This window comes from Manis pentadactyla, chromosome 11, assembly GCF_030020395.1.
Source record: "Manis pentadactyla isolate mManPen7 chromosome 11, mManPen7.hap1, whole genome shotgun sequence".
Classification (NCBI taxonomy): domain Eukaryota; kingdom Metazoa; phylum Chordata; class Mammalia; order Pholidota; family Manidae; genus Manis; species Manis pentadactyla.
The window spans coordinates 40,989,607-41,011,594 of record NC_080029.1 but is presented as its reverse complement, the minus strand read 5'-3'; the positions used below and the strand labels follow the sequence as shown (position 1 = coordinate 41,011,594).

Below are 21,988 nucleotides of genomic sequence, written 5' to 3'. Positions count from 1 at the left end.
GTGATAAGAACTCATGCTTAGCACGACCCAAGCCATACTGCTTCAGGACCACCAGGGCTGGAAGGTGGTTCATGCTAAATTTGTGTCCCAAGGCTCCCTGCAAGCTTCAGGGACCTGTCCCATCATAGCCACAGTGGTGGCAAACAAATCCAAATTAGTTTTAATATTCACCTAACAAATACATGTTCCCACTGTTAAAATGTTATCAAATATCTCCTTATTGCACACACTAAATACACTTTAAACTCTCAGGCAAGAGAGTTTGGAAATCAAGAGTTAATGAGAAAGCCACAGTGAGAAAGATTTTTGCCCTCTATTTTTATATGAAGCACTTTAATTACTGCTGACATCATTGAAGTTAGTATATACACAGCAAGGAGGGTGTACCCTTGAATTCATTTATCCCCAAAAGGCAGAATACTTCTAAAGCAACAAAAGCAAAGGAGAGGGGTGGGAAGGCACCTTGAATAAATTTGTGCGTTTACGATTTGTTTTAAAGTTCTACGTGCATGTCCTCCACCCAGGAGCCGAGGAGAGGTTCTCTCCCTTCACTCAAGGTAGCCCACTAACTAGACTACACAGGGCCTAATCCATTCACCTCTTTTATTCCTTTCCTAAATTTCATTAACACAACTTCAGTCAAGGGTCATGAATGATTTGGGGAGAAGAATAGGCTCCAAAAATACACTGTCTGGAAGATTAAATGATGACTTCCATTTTTCCTGCATTTGATTTGAGTATTTCGACTCAAGATTTCTCCTGGGGTTTCTCCATTCAGGGTATCTTAGAAGGCACAACAACCGCTCATTATTGGGGATGCTGGGTTCAAGCAGCGCCGCTGCTGGGGGTCCATGATTCTGCCATCTGGGGTCCCTCATCTCCTCACGGCCTCGGAACTGTTCTCTGGTCAGCTGTTTGCTCAGCTGGGACAGAACTACAGGGCTGAGCCTAAACCGCCCCTCGGCTGATACCTCAGAGCACTCAGGGGGAAAAAACCACTAAGCAGACAGGGCTGGTTCCGCCAGGAAAGTTGTCACTTTACCTTTTCGCTTACTGAGAAGCAGCAGTGCGGGCCCGACGCCAGGCTCTTGCGGCCCAGGGCCCTTTGCGGCCACGGCGCTTTGGTTGAAACTCGCCTCTTCCGCAGGTTTCCACGGGGCTGCGGGCCCCTCGGGCGCCGGGTGCGGGGCTCCGTCCCCAGAGGGCGGCTCCGGGCCGGTGCGGGGAGCAGCCGAGGGGATCGTGACGAGGGCGCCCGGCTCGGCCTGGCCCCGCCGGCTGGGCGCGCGCTCCTCCGCCCGGGCGCCAGGCTCCTCTCGGATGGCGTCCAGGGCGCCTGGCTTCATCGGGGGAGAGTCCTGCTCCCGCTTGGGGCTCTCCTCCGAGGCTGAGGACGCGTCGCACGACTCGATAATGAGCTCGCTGTCCAGCTCGGCCTCGCGCTCCTCCCTCAGGATGCTGTACTGGATGGACGGCGAGGCCGGCGACGGTGGCGGGCCGCCCACGTGGCCGAAGGTCACGTAGCCCGAGGGCAGCGCGTCCTCAGCGGCCAGCGGGTCCTCGGACACCAGCTCGATCTCCGAGTCCCCTGACTCCGCGCTGCTGGCCTCGTGGTCCAGGGAGCTGGGGATGGTCGGCAGCCCAGCCCTGGCCTTGGCCTCGGACCTGTCAGCCACCTGGCCCGCAGGCCGTGGGCTCCCCGCGGTTTCATAGGATAACCCCTTTGCTTCTTTAATTGCAGTCATCAGCTCATCCTCGGAGATGCTGCATTTGCCCTGGGATTCGGCGGCAGATGGTTCTGTCGTTCCACAGCGCAGAAAGGAGCCAGAGAGGCACACACACGGACAGACAGATGGACAGAAAGAGAAGAAATAACACAAATTCCATTAGGCGAGATATTTTCTCCTTGCTTGAGAAACACATAACTCATTAGCACAAAAATAGTCTGTTTCCAGGCCTATGCTAGAAAGACAGGCCACCTAAACTAAAAGGCTAATTACTTGTACGGCCCAATTAATCAGTGTTTTACATACCTATTTATCTTAATCTGGTTATTTTAAAAAGTGACCTAGCAGTTTCTTAGTAATTGCACCTCCGTTGGTTTTTTGTTTCAATGTGGCAGAGATTCTAGATGTCATGGTTTTAATTTCTGATCCATTCTCTCAGGGAAGTTTTCCAATTTCACAGATTCCATCATATCATCTGACCTGGATAACTTCCTGATTTGGCCCACCACTATCAACAAACCTGAAAATCACCCATTACTCCCTGCCTGTTGCTGTTCATGTTCCCTGATTTCAATAAGACAAAGAAAGCTAATTGGGTTCCTTGAATTCAACCTGACTTCTGAGCTTTACATTTCCCATAAGAGTCAATACGTTTACTCTTTTTAGTCAATACGTAAAAGTGTAACGAGGTGAGCTACAGAAGACAGTTTTTGCCAATTGCACCAAACAGGCTGTGAAGATTACCATGACACACAATCCTGCAGGGTGTCTAATGGTGGAGCCCACACTGCCATTGTTTTTTCTCCCTTCCAATCCTCTTGAGAAGAACAAAACTCCAGTGACCCCAGATCCCTTGGGGGAATGTCTGCCTTCTGTCTGATGTTTATCCAGATGGCCTGAAATCCTCACCAGCAATCTTGCTGTTATTTCTCTCCCTGGATGAGACTACCTGGGGTCACCATGACAACAGCTTTCAGGAGCTTGATGTCTCCCTTGCCACACAGCAGGGCCTTGTTTAGAATATCCTGTTCTCTGGCCCTTTTGTAAGCAAGAACTACTTGTCATTTCCAAAGTTTTGAGGTCAGTGGGAGGGATTTAGAGAGGGGAAGGGACAGACTATCCATGGCTAGGTAATCTGCTTTAGGGTTGTGAGGATGAAACATTTCAGATTTGTCTACTTCTCCATAAAGAAGAACTAATTTTATCCTTTGTCCATACAACATTCATTCTTCATTAATTGAGAACATGCTATGTGTCAGGCTCTCTTCTAGGCACTGGGGATATATTAGTGAACAAAATGGGTAACAAAAGCTCTGCTTATATTCTGGTGGGAGAATACAAAACACAAATAATGTATGTAATAAGTAAAGTATATAGCATGTTAGAAGATGTTAAGTGCTATGATAAAAAAGTAGAGTAAGGTAATGGGACCAGAAGTGCTGGGACAGGGTGGGGATGAGCTTGCAATTTAAAATAGGATAGACAGGATGGGGCTCTTTCAGAGGGTAACCTGAATAGAACACCTGAGGAACAGGGAGTCTCAAGAAGATAACCAGAGGAAAAGCTTGCTAAGCAGAGGGAACAGAGACTGCAAAGGCCTGGAGGTGGGAGCTACAGTGACTTCCAGGTATCACAGTTATGCCTGGAGCAAATTGGATAGGGGGAGAATAATAGGAAAAGAGGCCAAAGACATGCAGGAAGGGGAGTCAGATCATGTAGGATCTCATGGGGTTTTTATTCTGAGTAAAACGAGAAGCCATGGGAGGGTTTTGAGCAGAAAAGTAATATGATCTATGTTGTTGATGTTTCAGTAACTTAAAACAACAATCACTTCACTATTTCTCACATGATTTATATTTAGAAATATTTGTTGCATGAGAGTAAACCCTATTTTTATAGCAGTTAATCCCTTAATAAGTTGTGCACATAGTTCTCTGATATGATTTCACAGAGCATACAGGTGTAAAATCTACACCAGCTTACTTTAGAATGGCAGGCCAGAGTGAGGAGGAAGAAGGGAAATAAGGCTGGTGTAACTGAAGGAATGGACTGTATTCAGAGCACCATCAGTAGCAGCATTGCCACAGCCCCCTTGAGCATCTGCTGGGCTACAGGCACTTTGCCCTACATGGGGCTTAAAGTCTAGAGGCAATAGGCTAAATGACTTGTCCAAGGTCACTGTACTGGTTTTTCTATCTTTGCCCCCTTGGATTCATTTCCATCTTTCTTTGCCTTGGTCTCTACTATGAGGACTGACCTACATAGAACGCATTACCTGAACCCCTTCCCCTCTGGTTTCTGGTTGTTTTTCAGCCCCTCAGAATCATGGAAAGAGTGGGAGAGGGGAAATGTTGGGGTATTAATACTTTTGCTGTTTCTGAAGCTCCATATCTTGGCAGCCTTTAGGACTGCTATTCCCTCCCCTTGCTCCTTTAGATCTGGGGGTGCTAATGGATCCCTCATGTTGCCAGTCGTTGAGTGTTTTGCCATCTTTTGTTGGTTCTCATAACTGTCTTTACTCAGCTGTAAAGAGCCCCTTTTTTAAACTGTCTTGAGTTACAACCTTTGAGTGTGTCATTTGTTTCCTGCCAGGACCCTGAATGATACAGCCATGTGACTAGAAATGACTTGGTTTGAATTTGAACTCAAGTCTTTCTGTTTCATGTGTCTCTCACTATATTAGGGTACCTCTGTTTAAAAAGGGTGGAGTCTGAGATGGAGCAGATTATATTTGGGAGAATGAGAAGAAGAGGAAAAGTGAACTGAATAACCACGTGCAAAAGAGGAAGATGGATCTCTACCTTATGTCATATATAAAAATCAACTCCAAATGGGTCAACAAACTAAATATTCTTATATTTAAAACCATAAAACTCTAGAAGAAAAGACAGACATGGATATTTGTGACCCCGAGTTAGACAATGATTTCTTATATATAACACCAAAAGCACAAGCAACAAAATAAAAATTTTATAAATCGGGCTTCATCAAAATTAAACACTGTTGTGCCTCAGAGGACACCATCAAGAAAGTGCAAGCACAATCCACAGAATGGGAGAAAATTTTATAAGTCACATAAATGACTTGTATCTTGAATATATTAAAAATGATTACAACTCAATAAAAGACAAGCAACCCAGTTAAAAAAAAAAGGTGAAGGATTTGAATAGAAAGTTCTCCAAAAATTTATGAATGACCACAAAGCATATGAAAATATGTTCAAGGTCAATTTTTACCAGAGAAATGCAAATCAAAAAAGAGTAAGATACCACTTCACAGTCACTAGAATGGCTAGAATCAAGAAGTCAGATAGTAGTGAATGTTGGAAAACATGGAAAAGTTGTAAAGGAACCTTCTTACACTGCTGGTGGGAATATAAAATGGTATAGTTGTTTAGGAAAATAGTCTAGCAGTTCCTCAAATTAAACATAGAGTTACCATATGACCCAGCAATTCCACTCTTATGTATCTATCCAAGAGAAATCCATAAAAATACTTGTACACAAACGCTCATAATAGCATTATTCATAACAGCCAAAAAAAATGGAAAGAACCCAACGTTTATCAATTGATGAATGGATAAATAAAATGTGGCACATCCATACAATGGAATACTAATTGGCCACATAAAGAAATGAAGTACTAATACATACTACAACATGGCGAAACTTTGAAAACAGTATGCTAAGTAAAATAAGCCAGTCACAAAGGACCACACAGAATATGATTCCATTTATACGAAATGTCCAGAAGAGGCAAATCTATAGAGAAAGAAAGTACATTAATGGTTGTCTGGGAGGAGTATGAAAGGAATGAGGTGATGACAGCTAATGGGCACTGGATTTCTTTAGGGAGGTAATGAAATGTTTATAACTTACTGTGGTGATAGATATACAATTCTATGAATATAGTAAGCCATTAAAATGTACACTTTTAGTGGGAAGATTAAATGGGATGTGATTAGATCTCAATAAAGCTGTTTTTAAAAATAAAAGACAGCGATGGAGGGAGGCTCTTTCCCTGGATCAACATTTATACAAGTGCCTTATCTGCATTAGACTATAGTATGCATGAGAAGTAATTTTAATTATGTTAAGACACAGAGATTTGGGGATTTATCTGAATTAATTTATCTGAACAAATGGGGTGTTGATGGTCACTCAGAAACAGTGAGCATGGTTAAGTAAAATGAACAGGAACTCCATACCCAAGAACATGTAAGTCAGAAGAGTGAACTGTTTTTTTCATTTTTGTTTTTGTTTTATTAATTAATTAATTTTTAATTACGGTATCATTGAATACAATTCTACCCTAACTGCTCACCCAAGCTTACTGATAAGATTCCAGCTCATATTCTCTGTCTCTCCTGAAGAACAAGAAGAAAACAAGACAGAATGGGCTAAGTACAAATGTATATATAGTTCAAAGTTCTAGAGGAACTTAGAGGAGATCATTGAGCAAATTGCATCTGAATTAGTCTCAGGACGCAAATAGAGCCTTGGAAAGCAGACTTTGTCTAAGGAGAGTGAACTCGGAGCAAAGACATGGATGTGGGAAGGAAGGGGTGTGCTCAGAGTGACAAGCTCAGAAGTTTAACTGGAGTACTGTGGGGGCGATAGAGGACAGTGTGACTGAAAAGTTAAGCAGGCCCCTCATCATGGAAGCCCCGGGAAACTAGTTAAAAAGTCAGTACTTTCACAGGTAGGCACTGGTGGGTCCTGGAAGGGCTAGAGGGAACTTGGGTGAGAAGAGAGTGGAAGAGGATACTCCATTAAGATGATACTGCAATAGTGAGGGGAAGAGTTAAGACAACCAAATAAGTTATGGTGACTGTAAATACATGTTAAAAAGAAACACACAAAAGATTAAAGATGGTGGCGTGAGAGGAGAGACAGAGGCTTCCTCCTAAAACTGGATACAATTAGAAAATTTAATTGGCACAACTAATCCTGAGAGAGCAACAGGAAAGAGGATTGCATCAGACTACATACACCTGGAGAAAAGAGCAGACCTCACCAAATGGGGTAATGTACCAGAGCTGTCCCGAGCCTTTCCCCTACCCCAGCTCACCAGCGGGAGGAAGAGAAGTGGAGCAGGGAGGGAGTAGAAAGCTTGGGACTGCTGAATACCTAGCTTCGGAGATCTGCTCTGGGAGCACAAACCTACATTTCATGGTGCTTTCATGAGACTCGCATGACTACCGGGTTGGAAAGTTAATATAGGCAGAGTTCTTGGGGAGACTGGGATTCCGGCTGCTTGTGGAAAGCAGGGATCCATATCTGGCTGCTCTGGGACAAAAACATACCTGTGTAACTGGCTGACTGGCTCAGGCAGTGGAGACAGGCACAGCAGCCAGGAGGCAGGGAACAGCTCTTTCCTCCCCCCAGGTACCAGTACTGTTCCCCTGTGACCCCCGACATTGCTTCAGGGGCTGAGCAGCTCCAGAATAGAGCTTCTGGACACTAGAGGGCGCCATATACAAACATGAAACACCAAAGGAACCTTGTCCAGAGTAAAATTATTAATACAACTCCCAAGAAAGTTTTAAATGATATGGACCTCGTGACTCTTCCTGACAGGGAGTTCAAAATAAAAATCATCAACATTCTAATGGAGGTACGGAAAGACATCCAAGAACTCAGGAATGAATTCAGGTCAGAGATCCAATCGTTGAAGAGCACAATGGAGGGTATTAAAAGCAGGGTGGATATGGTGGAGGAGACAATAAATGAAATAGAAACTAGAGAAGAGAAATACAAAGAAGCTGAGGCACAGAGAGAAAAAAGGATCTCTAAAAATGAAAGAATATTGAGAGAACTGTGCGACCAATCCAAGCGGAACAATATTCACATTATAGGGATACCAGAAGAAGAAGAGAGAGAGAGAAAGGGATAGAAACTGTCTTTCAGGAGGTAGTTGCTGAAAACTTCCCCAATTTGGGGAAAGACATAGTCTCTCAGGCCATGGAGATCCACAGATCTCCCAACACAAGGGACCCAAGGAAGACAACACCAAGAAACATAGTAATTAAAATGGCAAAGATCAAGGATAAGGACAGACTGCTAAAAGCAGCCAGGGGCAGAAATAAGATCACATACAAAGGAAAACCCATCAGGCTAAAATCAGACTTCTCAGCAGAAACATTACAGGCCAGAAGGGAGTGGCATGATGTATTTAATGCCATGAAACAGAAGGGCCTGGAACCAAGATTACTTTATCCAACAAGATTATCATTTAAATTTGAAGGCGGGATTAAACAATTTCCAGATAAGCAAAAGCTGAGAGAGTTTCCCTCCCACAAACCATCTCTGCAGTTGATTTTGGAGGGACTGCTATAGATGGACATGTTCCTAGGGTTGGATAGCTGTCACCAGAGGTAGGAAAACCACAGTAGGGAGAGTGGAGAAGCTGATTTCAAACCAAATGCAAAATTAAATTGACTATCCCCAAAGTCAATCAAGGGATAGACAAAAAGTACAGAATTTGATACCTAATACATAAAGAATGAAGGAGGAAGAAAAAGGAGGAGAAATAGAAAAGAACCTTTAGATTGTGTTTGTAACGGCATACTAAGTGAGTCAAGTTAGACTCTTAGATAGTAAGGAAAGTAACCAGGAACCTTTGGTAACCACAAAACTAAAGCCTAAAATGGCAATAAGTACATACCTATCGATAATCACCCTAAATGCAAATGGACTGAATGCACCAATCAAAAGACATAGAGTCACTGAATGGATGAAAAAACAAGTCCCATCTATGTGCTGCTTACAAGAGACTCACCTCAAACCCAAAGACATGCACAGATTAAAAGTCAAGGGATGGAAAAAGATATTTCATGCACACAATAGGGAGAAAAAAGCAGGTGTTGCAGTTCTAGTAGCAGACAAAATAGACTTCAAAACAAAGAAAGTAACAAGAGATAAAGAAAGACATTACATAATGATAAAGGGCTCAGTCCAACAAGAGGATATAACCATTGTAAATACATATGCACCCAACACAGGAGCACCAGCATATGTGAAACAAATACTAACAGAATTAAAGGAAGAAATAGAATGCAATGCATTCATTTTAGGAGACTTCAACACACCATTCACTCCAAAGGACAGATCCACCAGACAGAAAATAAGTAAGGACACAGAGGCACTGAACACCACACTAGAACAGATGGACCTAATAGACATGTATAGAACTCTACACCCAAAAGCAACAGGATACACATTCTTCTCAAGTGCACATGGAACATTCTCCAGAATAGACCACATACTAGGCCATAAGAAGAGCCTCAGTAAATTCAAAAAGATTGAAATTCTACCAACCAACTTTTCAGACCACAAAGGTATAAAACTAGAAATAAATTGTACAAAGAAAGCAAAAAGGCTCACAAACACATGGAGGCTTAACAACACCCTCCTAAATAGTCAATGGATCAACAACCAAATTAAAATGGAGATCCAGCAATATTTGGAAATAAATGACAACAACAACACAAAGCCACAACTTCTGTGGGACGCAGTGAAAGCAGTCTTAACAGGAAAGTATGTAGCAATCCAGGGATATTTAAAGAAGGAAGAACAAACCCAAATGAATAGTCTAACGTCACAATTATCAAAATTGGGAAAAGAAGAACAAATGAGGCCTAAAGTCAGCAGAAGGAGGGACATAATGAAGATTAGAGAAGAAATAAACAAAATTGAGAAGAATAAAACAATAGAAAACATCAATGAAACCCAGAGCTGCTTCTTTGAGAAAATAAACAAAATAGATAAGCCTCTAGCCAGACTTATGAAGAGAAAAAGAGAATCAACACACATCAACAGAATCAGAAATGAGAAAGGAAACATCATGACGGAGCCAACAGAAATACAAAGATTTATTAGAGACTACTATGAAAACCTATATGCCAACAAGCTGGAAAACCTAGAAGAAATGTACAACTTCTTAGAAAAATACAACCTTTCAAGACTGACCAAGGAAGAAACACAAAATCTAAACAAACCAATTACCAGCAAAGAAATTGAAGTGGTAATCAAAAAACTACCAAAGAAAAAAACCCCCGGGCCAGATGGATTTACCTCGGAATTTTATCAGACATACAGAGAAGATATAATACCCATTCTCCTTAAAGTTTTCCAAAAAATAGAAGAGGAGAGAATACTCCCAAACTCACTCTATGAAGCCAACATCACCCTAATACCAAAACCAGGCAAAGACCCCACCAAAAAAGAAAATTACAGACTAATATCCCTGATGAACGTAGATGCAAAAATACTCAATAAAATATTAGCAAACCGAATTCAAAAATATATCAAAAGGATCATAAACCACGACCAAGTGGGATTCATCCCAGGGATGCAAGGATGATACAACATTCGAAAATTCATCAACATCATCCACCACATAAACAAAAAGAAAGACAAAAACCACATGATCATCTCCATAGATGCTGAAAAAGCATTCGACAAAATTCAACATCCATTCATGATAAAAACTCTCGGCAAAATGGGTATAGAGGGCAAGTACCTCAACATAATAAAGGCCATATATGATAAACCCACAACCAACATCATACTGAACAGCGAGAAGCTGAAAGCTTTTCCTTGGAGAACGGGAACAAGACAGGGATGCCCACTCTCCCCACTGTTATTCAACATAGTACTGGAGGTCCTAGCCATGGCAATTAAACAAAACAAAGAAATACAAAGAATCCAGATCGGTAAAGAAGAAGTTAAACTGTCACTATTTGCAGATGACATGATATTGTACGTAAAAAACCCTAAAGACTCTACTGCAAAACTACTAGAACTGATATTGGAATACAGCAAAGTTGCAGGATACAAAATTAACACACAGAAATCTGTGGCTTTCCTATATGCTAACAATGAACCAATAGGAAGAGAAATCAGGAAAGCAATTCCATTCCCAATTGCATCAAAAAGGATAAAATACCTAGGAATAAACCTAACCAAAGAAGTGAAAGACCTATACCCTGAAAACTACAAGACACTCTTAAGAGAAATTAAAGAGGACACTAACAAATGGAAACTCATCCCATGCTCTTGGCTAGGAAGAATTAATATCATCAAAATGGCCATCCTGCCTAAAGCAATATACAGATTTGATGCAATCCCTATCAAATTACCAACAACATTCTTCAACAAACTGGAACAAATAGTTCAAAAATTCATATGGAAACACCAAAGACCCCAAAGAGCCAAAGCAATCCTGAGAAAGAAGAATAAAGTGGGGGGGGAATCTCACTCCCCAATTTGGCACTGGCACAAGAACAGAGCCACAGACCAGTGGAACAGAATAGAGACTCCAGACATTAACCCAAACATATATGGTCAATGAATATTCGATAAAGGAGCCATGGACATACAATGGTGAAATGACAGTCTCTTCAACAGATGGTGCTGGCAAAACTGGACAGCTACATGTAAGAGAATGAAACTGGATCACTGTCTAACCCCACACACAAAAGTAAATTCAAAATGGATCAAAGACCTGAATGTAAGTCATGAAACCATAAAACTCTTAGAAAAAAACATAGGCAAAAATCTCTTGGACATAAACATTAGCGACTTCTTCATGAACATATCTTCCTGGGCAAGGAAAACAAAAGCAAAAATGAACAAGTGGGACTATATCAAGCTGAAAAGCTTCTGTACAGCAAAGGACACCATCAATAGAACAAAAAGGTACCCTACAGTATGGGAGAATATATTCATAAATGACAGATCCGATAAAGAATTGACATCCAAAATATATAAAGAGCTCATGTACCTCAACAAACAAAAAGCAAATAATCCAATTAAAATATGGGCAGAGGAGCTGAACAGACAGTTCTCCAACAAAGAAATTCAGATGGCCAACAGACACATGAAAAGATGCTCCACATTGCTAGTCATCAGTGAAATGCAAATTAAAACCACAATGAGATATCATCTCACACCAGTAAGGATGGCTATCATCCAAAAGACAAACAACAACAAATGTTGGCGAGGTTGTGGAGAAAGGGGAACCCTCCTACACTGCTGGTGGGAATGTAAATTAGTTCAACCTTTGTGGAAAGCAGTATGGAAGTTCCTCAAAATGTTCAAAATAGACTTACCATTTGACCCAGGAATTCCGCTTCTAGGAACTTACCCTAAGAATGCAGCACTCCAGTTTGAAAAAGACAGATGCACCCCTATGTTTATCGCAGCACTATTTACAATAGCCAAGAAATGGAAGCAACCTAAGTGTCCATCAGTAGATGAATGGATAAAGATGTGGTACATATACACAATGGAGTATTATTCAGCCATAAGAAGAAAACAAATCCTACAATTTGCAACAACATGGATGGAGCTAGAGGGTATTATGTTTAGTGAAATAAGCCAAGCGGAGAAAGACAAATACCAAATGATTTCACTCATCTGTGAAGTGTAAGTGCAAAGGAAAAACTGAAGGAACAAAACAGCAGCAGAATCACAGAACCCAAGAATGGACTAACAGTTACCAAAGGAAAAGAGACTGAGGAGAATGGGAGGGTAAGGAGGGATAAGGGCAGGGAAGAAGAAAGGGGGTATTATGATTAGCATGTACAATGTGGGGGTTGGTGGAAAGGGGAGGGCTGTGCAACACAGAGAAGACAAGTAGTGATTCTACAACATCTTACTATGCTGATGGACAGTGACTGTAATGGGGTTTGTCGGGGGGACTTGGGGTAGGGGAGAGCCTAGTAAACATAATGTTCTTCATGTAATTGTAGATTAATGATAACAAAATTTTTTAAAAAGTAAAAAAAAAAAAAAAAACACAGGCCCAACACAGTATCCGTTGTGCTCGGCCAAGTCACTAAACCAGGACCCAATACATAAACCCAATTATAGTTTCAACCTCCCCCAGAAATGTGTCTGTCAGGAATTTTCTGGTCAGCATCACCAATAAGATCATCTGTCACAGGAGCCCTCTGCATGTTGCCTAAGAGAAGATGGGGTGATGTACATTTTAAGGCCTCCCTCCTCATCCCCTAAAAGAAAGTGACCTGGCCTGAAATCCCTTTTCTTTTGCTGATAAGTTTCCTCCACCTTCTGACTACAAACACCTTCATTTGGTACAATCCCTGGGAGCATCTTTTTACTTATGAGAGGTAGTGCTGGCCAATTCACAAATTGCTTAATAAAGGCAACTGGATCTTCAAAGGTACTTGAATGAATTTTGGTTTTTAACAGATGGAAAGAGAGGGCAATTCAAGAGTCATTGAAGAGAAAGAAACCACAAACTGGGGTTTGACATGTAGTGGCTAAGAAAAAAATGGGTTGTTGATGGTCACTCAGAAACAGTGAGCATGGGTAAGTAAAATGAACAGGAATTACGTACCCAACAACGTGGAAGTCAGAAGAGTGAACTGTTTTTTTCGAGCTATTTTAGTTTTGTTTTTTAAAATTAATTAATTAATCTTTTTATAACTAAGGTTCCATTGTTATACAATCTTATTAAAGTTTCACATGAACATTGTTTTTAGCATTCACCCGTATTATCAAGTCTCCCCCCACCCCACTGCAGTCACTGTCTATCCACATAGTAAGATGCTATCAAGCCATTGTCTTTACCATGCTGTACTGCCTTCCCCATGCCCTACATATTGTGAATGCTATATATAATGCCCCTTAATCCATTCTCCCTCCCTCCCCAGCCACCCTTCCCTTTGGTAACTGCTAGTCCCTTCTTGGAGTCTGTGAGTCTGCTGCTGTTTTGTTCCTTTAGTTTTGCTTCATTCTTATACTCCACAAATGAGTGAAATCATTTGGTACTTGTCTTTCTCCACCTGGCTTATTTCACTGGGCATAATATCCTCTAGCTCCAGCCATGTTGTTGCAAATAGTAGGATTTGTTTTCTTTTTATGGCTGAATAATATTCCATTGTGTATGGGGTATGTGGTGTGGACTTGATAATGGGGGGACTCTAGTAACCACAATGTTGCTCATGTAATTGTATATTAATGATACCAAAATTTAAAAAAATTCCATTGTGTATATGTACCACCTCTTCTTTATCCATTCATCTACTAATGGACACTTAGGTTGTTCCATATGTTGGCTGTTGTAAATAGTGCTGCAATAAACATAGGGGTGCATATGTCTTTTCAATCAGGGATCTTGTTTTCTTCTGGTAAATTCCTAGGAGTGGAAATCCTGGGTCAAAGAGCATTTCCATTTTTAGTTTTTTGAGGAACTTCCATATTGCTTTCCACAATGGCTGAACTAATTCACATTCCCACCAATAGTGTAGGAGGGTTCCCCTTTCTCTGCATCCTCACCAGCATTTGTTGTTTCTTGTCATTTGGATGTTGGCCATCCTAACTGGTGTGAGGTGATATCTCATGGTTTTGATTTGCATTTCCCTGATGACTAGAGATGTAGGGCATTTTTTCATGTGACTGTTGGCCATCTGAATTTCTTCTTTGGGGAAGTGTCTGTTCAGATTCTCTGCCCATTTTTTAATTAGGTAATTTTTTTGGGTTGTTGAGGCATATGAGTTCTTTATATATTTTTGGATGTTAAGCCCTTACCGGATAAGTTGTTTATGAATATATTCTCCCATATTGTAGGATGCCTTTTTATTCTGCTGATGGTAACCTCTGGTGTGCAGATGCTTTTTAGTTTGATGTAGTCCCGCTTGTTCATTTTTGCTTTTGTTTCCCTTGCCTGAGGAGATATGTTCAGGAAAAAGTTGCTCATGTTTATGTTCAACAGATTTTTGCCTATGTTTTCTTCTATGAGTTTTATTGGTTTCATGAGTTACATATCAGGTCTTTAATTCATTTCAAGTTTACTTTTGTGTAAACAGTAGAGAGTAATCCAGTTTCATTCTCTTACATGTAGCTGTCCAGCTTTGCAAACACCAATTGTTGAAGAGGCTGTCATTTCCCCATTGTATATCCATGGATCCTTTATTGTTTATTAATTGGCCATATATGTGTGGGTCTATTTCTGGCTCTCTATTCTGTTCCATTGATCTATGCATTTGTTCTTGTGCCAGTACCAAACTTAATTACTGTGGCTTTGTAGTAGAGCTTGAAGTTAGGGAGCATAATCCCCCCACCTTTGTTCTTCTTTCTCAGGATTGCTTTGGCTATTCAGGATCTTTTGTGGTTTCACATGAATTTTAGAACCTTTTGTTCTAGTTCATTGAAGAATGCTGTTGGTATTTTGATAGGGATTGAATTGAATCTGTAGATTGCTTTAAGCAGGATGGCCATTTTGACAACATTAATTCTTCCTATCCTTGAACATGTCATGTATTTCCATTTATTGGTGTCTTCTTTAATTTCTTTCATGAGTTTCTTGTATTTTTCAGGATATAGGTCTTTCACCTCCTTGGTTAGGTTTATTCCGAGGTATTTTATTCTTTTCAATTGAATTGTAAATGGAGTTGTTATCCTGATTTTTCTTTCTGCTAGTTCATCGTTAGTATATGGGAATGCGACAGAATTCTGTGTGTTGATTTTGTATCCTGCAACTTTGCTGAATTCAGTTATTAGTTCTGGTAGTTCTGGGGTGGATTCTTTAGGGTTTTTTATGTACAATAGCATGTCATCTGAAAACAGTGACAATTTAACTTCTTCCTACCAATCTGGATGCCTTTTATTTCTTTGTGCTGTTTGATTGCTGTTGCTAGGACCTCCAGTACTATGCTAAATAAAAGTGGTGAGAGTTGGCATCCTTGTCTTGTTCTTGATCTTAGAGGAAAAGCTTTCAGCCTTTTGCCATTAAATATAATGTTGGCTGTGGGTTTGTCATATATGGCCTTTATTATGATGAGGTACTTGCCTTCTATATCCATATTTTTGAGTTTTTATCACAAATGGATATTGAATTTTGTCAAATGCTTTTTCGGCATCTATGGAGATGATCATGTGATTTTTGTCTTTTTTGTTGTTGTGGTGTATGATGTTTATTAACTTTCAAATACTGTACTATCCTTGCATCCCTGGAATAAATCCCATTTGATCATGATGGATGATCTTTTTGATATAGTTCTGAATTTGGTTTGCTAATATTTTGTTGAGTATTTTTGCATCTATGTTCATCAGGGTTATTGGTCTGTAATTTTTTTTTGTGGTGTCTTTGCCTGGTTATGGTATTAGAGTGATGCTGGCCTCATAGAATGAGTTTGGAAGTGTTTCCTTCTCTTCTACTTTTTCAAAAACTTTAAGGAGGATGGGTATTAGATCTTCTTCAAATGTTTGATAAAATTCAGGGTGAAGCCATCTGGTCCGAGGTTTTGTTCTTAGGTAGTTTTTTGATTACCAGTTCAATTTCATTGCTGGTGATTGGTCTGTTCAGATTTTCTGTTTCTTTCTGGGTCAGTCTTGGAAGGTTGTATTTTTCTAGAAAGTTGTCTATTTCTTCAACATTATCCAGTTTGTTAGCATATAATTGTTCATAGTATTCTCTAATAATTCTTTATATTTCTGTGGTGCCTTAGTGATTATTCTTTCTCATTTCTGATTCTGTTTATGTGTGTACACTCTCTTTTTTTCTTGATAAGTCTGACTAGGGGTTTATCTATTTTATTTTCTTGAAGAACCAGCTCATGGTTTCATTGATTTTTTTCTATTGTTTTATTCTTCTAAATTTTATTATTTCTTCTCTGATCTTTATAATGTCCCTCCTTCTATTGACTTTGGGCTTTATTTGTTCTTCTTTCTCTAGTTTCATTAATTGTGAATTTAGACCGTTCATTTGGGATAGTTCTTCTTTCTTGGGGTAAGCCTGTTTTGCAATATACTTAGAACCTCTTAGAACTGCCTTCACTGGATCCCACAGGGTTTGGGGTGTTGAGTTGTTATTTTCATTTATCTCCATATATTTCTTGATCTGTTTTAATTTGGTCATTGATCCACTGATTATTTAGAAGCATGTTGTTAAGCCTCCATGTGTTTGTGGGCTTTTTTGTTTTCTTTCCATAATTTATTTCTAGTTTCACACATTTGTGGTCTGAGAAGCTGATTGGTGCAATTTCAATCTTTTTGAAATTACTGAGGCTGTTTTTGTGGCCTAGTATGTGATCTATTCTGGAAAATGTTCCATGTACACTTGATAAGAATGTGTATTCTGCTGCTTTTGGGTAGAGTGTTCTGTAGATGTCTTTTAGGTCCATCTGTTCTAATGTGTTGTTCAGTGCCTCTGTCTCCTTGCTTATTCTCTGTCTGGTTGATCTGTCTTTTGGTGTGAGTGGTGTGTTGAAGTCTCCTAAAATGAATGCTTTGCATTGTATTTCCCCTTTTAATTCTGTATTTTTTTCACATATTTAGGTGGTCCTATATTGGGCACACAGATATACTTAAAATGATTACATCCTCTTGTTGGACTGACCATTTTATCATTATATAATGTCCTTCTTTGTCTCTTACTTTCTTTGTTTTGAAATCTATTTTGTCTGATATAAATACTGCTACTCCTACTTTTTCTCCCTATTATTTGCACAAAACATCTTTTTCTATCCCTTCACTTTTAGTCTGTATGTGTCTTTGGGTTTGAAGTGAGTCTCTTTCAGGCAGCATATAGATGGGTCTTGTTTTTTCATCCATTCTGTAACTCTATGTCTTTTGATTGGTGCATTCAGTCCATTTACATTTAAAGTAATTATCAACATATATATAGTTATTGCCATTGGTGACTTTAGATTTGTAGTTACCAAAGGCTCAAGGGCAGCTTCCTTACTATCTAGCAGTCTATTTTAAGAAGAGTGAGCTGTTTTGACAGGACAGGGATAGAAAATTAACTTGGATGTTTCTTCCCTCTCTGTAGCACAATTTCAGTTTCTCATGCTGAGAGCCCTTGGCCATCCAGACTTCTAGGACTGACCCAGCTTCTACTTGGAAAACATTCCTAGGAGCCCATGCAGTAGGCAGGCAGGGCTTTGGGCTCCTAGGGCTACATGTGGTCCTGTAGGGCAGCACAACCTGTGGGCAAGTCTGCCTGATGCTGTACCAGGCAGGGGACCAGCTGGGGTCCACTCATTTTGCACAGCTGGAAGGCCCTGGGCAGCTTTACATTTGTTAGTGTGATGATCTGATTAACATCTGTCTCTTCACACTCCTCCACTCTCTGTGACCCCACATTGCAGGTGTGAGGGCACAGGACTGCCAAGGTATTTGCGTTCACTGTCCTATCCCCAGTACCTAGTGTAGTGCATGGCACACAGGAGGTACTCAATAAATAATGCTTGTGTGAGGACTAGCTTAGATCTCTAAACAGTCATTCTAAATCAGGTATGTGTTTCAAAAGTGCCCTGAGAAATTCTGACTTAGTAGAGGTAAGTCTGCACGGGGCTCTGGCATCTGCATTTTATAACTTCAAGAGGGATCCTACCAGTCACCTCCAATTAGGGCTGGCAAATTTAGCAAATAGAAATACAGGACTTCCAGTTAGATTTGAATCTCTGCTAAACAATGAATATTTTTTTTAGTATAAGTCTGTCCAATGAAATTTTAGTATTTTATCTGGCAACTTTACCTCCAATTGAAAGCCACTGGGTTGGGGCATACAGAAAAAAAAGGCTTAAAGGATCTTGCTTTATTCACTAAAGAGTATGCATGATATCAGAGATCTGTGAGGTGTGGGAGATAGGGCCTGATGAGTTTCATTTTGGCAAGTGAAGGGATTACCTTAAAGACAACCTTACTATGAGTCAAAAGGTTCTCAGCAGAAATTGTAGGCACTGACCCCATTCTTAATGGCAACTAAAAGTTTAAGAAAGTGCAAGGAGGAAAATTTGGAATGAAACGGTTTTCCTACCCTTGTTTAAAAACTTATGGGCTTCTAGCTAAGATTCCATCACAACTGAGACAGCAAAGCTAGAAAGTCAATGAAAATAATCAAAAAGATTATAGAAACCAAGAAGTTTAGAACTGCCCTGCCTGGGGAGATGTGTTTACCCTGTGTGATGATTAGGATCATATAAATTAAGAAGAATAAAAGGAAAGGTGAATGTGAGCCAGTTTACCAACTCACAGTTGCCAGCATCTAACAGTGAATGACGCTCCATCAGGCCTCCCCTTTGCTCCTGGATCACTCTCCACTCATCATGAAAAGGAATCATGTGAAAACACAAATCTGCTCCTGCCACTCGTCCCTTCCTTCTCCCCTCCCCTTAACACTCTGTGTGCCTCTGTCAGAACACAAACCCCAGTGGTGAGGGGCTATTTCCCTGATCATCTGTCCCACTGGAAGGGAGGGGCTAGTTTTTGTTTCTTCAACCCCAGCACTGCCAGTGCCTAGTAGCATGCCCGACCAAAACGAAGTATGTAGAAAGCGTTTGTTCAGTGAATGACTGAACTGGAAAATCAGGAGCTGTATGCAGTGGATCTTGAAGACCTCGAAGCTTTATGATTGAATGAGTCTGATGTAAGGTTGGGGAAGGAGAGGAATGGATGCTACAGTCTTTATGGAAACAGAACAGGAGGGAGTTCCACCCAGGGTAGGGGACCTCCTTAGTCTGAGAGGATGTATCAAGCATTGGTTAAGACTCTGCCTTGGGTCAGAGTTGGTGAATGTTCAAGTGGAAAAAGAACATAGTTTAGGAAATTCCAAACTTTTGCATTTAACCAAATTAATTATTCAATTTTTAAAAAGTTAGATTGTATGTAATACTTCAACAAACTAAAAGGATAAAAATGGCAGTGCTGAGATTGAAGGGGGAAGGTAGGGATGAAGGACTATTTGTTCGGTTTCCTCTTGCTGCCCAATGCCCCCACAAAGGCCATGAAATCCCCCTCACCCCATCTTCATTGTACAGACTTGGAGTTGGGGCCAGAAGCATTAAATGCCCTGTCCAAGGTAGCCCAGTGGGTCTGAGAGAACAGCCAAGGTGCTCCCCTGCCCCCACCCCAAAGCCTCCGGGAGACCCGGAGGTCAGAGAGGAAAGCTGACCCAGAAGCAGGCAGCACTTCCCTCTCTGCTCTGAACAGTAGAGACACATGAGGATCTTAATGTTGCCAGTGCATCATCCTTACCCCTCCCCTCAAGTGAAGAAAGTAACATTTTACAAAGCAAATCTGATAGGACTTTAAGGAAAATTCTAAATCTCAACCTTTGTACAATGGGCACAAGACTGAAGAAGTAGGTATGTTAATTAAATCAATTAAACTGAGATTTAAGGGGACCCTATAGCAAAGTATTTTGAGTGCAAATATTCATTCCTTGATATTCAGATTTCTATATGCTGGGGTTCCCCAAGGCAGGGAGCACCAGTCCCCTCACCTGTTCCTGAAGACGGGGGAGTGACAGACCCTGGGCTGTCATCTTCAGGCTCTGAGACAGTGACTGTGGGGACTGTGTCAGGACTTGGTTTCAGACAGACATCTTGCTTTTCAGGGGTCTTTTCCTGGGTAGCAGTTTCAACAGAAGGCTCGATCTCAGTCAGCGTGATTTTGACAGGGGCAGCGATCAGAGGAGCACTGTGCTGTTCTTCAGAGAGATCATCTATGTAAGGTGCAAATGTTGACTCTTCAAATAAGTAGTCCTTGAGGATTTTTCCCTCCTCAGGAATTGGTTTCTCTGGTTCACGGACCTCTTTCGGTTTTGCTGAGATTTCAGAGTCTTTATTCTTAAAGTCCGAATCCTTCTCTTCCAACTTGGGATGATGTTTTTCCTGATATTTCACCTCCTCTGGCCTGGTTATGTCAATGTATTTACAGGCTTCTGCTTTCATCTGGCCCAGGGGGTCTGCTAAGATCTTGTTCACTTCAGTGGACTCTGCAGGAGTCATCTCAATTCCAGAATCAGAACTGAATAAGCCACGAAGCTCTGTCCCAGGCACATCTGGTAAGGAGGGTCCAGGGGTACTCAACTCCTCAGGGTTCTCAGAAGTGCTGGCCTGGCCATTTTCCTTCTGAAGAATTCCAGTGAAATATGTAGAATCCTCCTTAGGTGGATAACAGGTGTCGGAAATAAGAGATGTGTAACACGATCCTTCCCCATCTTTTGATGCTGTTGAAAAGGTGTGAGCCATGGCTCTGGAGACGTCAGCTGCACCTACAGATCAAAACAGCATCAGACAGTGAGAGGGTACCTGGCTGCAGTTCTCTCCCCTGCCTGCCCCACCCTGCCCCACCCCGCCCTGTGCAGACACAGCATCCTTTCTCCTCAAGACCTCAGGTTTCCCTTGAGCACACTCAAGTTCACTTGCCTGTGTCCCTGACAGCCCACAGCACTGTATTTTCCTGGCGGCAGACTGCAGAGGTCCACATAGTCTACCACACCCAGAGAAGTTGAGGAGAGATCCCAGAGGACTAGAAAGTTGATTTTCAACATCTACTACTTCAATATACAGTGACTTGTCTTACTTCATATTATTCAGCAGAAGCTCTCTTTGCATCCGAAGTATTAGTGACTCTCTAAGTAGATGTAGAAATATAGGCTAATTCAGGTGTGTAAATGCAACCACAAGAGAGCTGACTGAGGAGAGGGGCTGGTTCTGGAGTCTCAGATTGCTAGGAGAGGCCTCAAGAGACCCCCTAAGTCATCCCTTTCAGTCAGGGGCACCTACTCTACCTGGATGGATGCCATCCCTTCTCTTTTTAAAGGTCCTCAGAGAAAAGGACTCTCAGTTTTCTAATGGCCTCATCTGAAAGTGGTTTTCACCTTGATGGAGTGCTTCCCTATTTCTTCTGTTTTCCAGTTCTGTTTCCCCCCTCACTCACCCATCTACTAGGCGTGCTTTGCCTTCCAATGACATTCAAAATGACCCACAAGGAATTCTTAGTGTGGTGCTAAGGGCAAAAAAAGTTTCTAAGTTTGAATTTATAGAATGTTTTCACCTGACATTCATTCTACTCATAAACCAGCCAAAAAAATTCATTAATGGCAAGAAGAAGAGGGAAACCCTTTCTTATTTCTCTTAGGTGTAAAAATGCTGCCAGAAGAGAAGAAAACTAATATTTATTGAGGCCTTATTATATGCAAAGCAGTGAGATTTTACTTAATTCTTACAACTATTTTATAAATGAAGCCCCACACTACTCTCAACACATCTCTCTCTCTCTCTCTCTCACACACACACACACACACACACACACACACACACACACTCAGTTTTGAAGACACACTCAAAGAATATTCCAGATTAGGCACCAACTCATAAAAGTAATATAAGTAGTAGTAGTGATATAATAATTTCAATAGCTAATATTTGAGTGCTTGCTATGTATCATGTTTCAAGCTTTTAATTAATATTGACTCATTTAATTATCAAAGTCATCCTA

The 21,988-nt window shown here is 40.9% G+C and overlaps 1 protein-coding gene across 2 annotated transcripts in view; it reads right to left on the bottom strand.

Annotated features, from left to right (window-relative positions):
* The window catches only part of RTN1 (reticulon 1), a 222,266-nt gene that overhangs the window by 96,189 nt on the left and 104,089 nt on the right, over positions 1 to 21,988 (bottom strand). Inside the window, exons 2-3 of one of the 2 annotated variants that reach the window (XM_036919213.2) lie at positions 19,986 to 20,759; positions 1,043 to 1,798 (exon numbers count right to left, since the gene is read on the bottom strand). In XM_036919213.2, coding sequence (XP_036775108.2) covers positions 1,043 to 1,798; positions 19,986 to 20,759 — 1,530 coding nt within the window. The remainder of the gene's footprint in view (positions 1 to 1,042; positions 1,799 to 19,985; positions 20,760 to 21,988) is intronic. The other variant, XM_036919217.2, reaches the window with a different exon arrangement.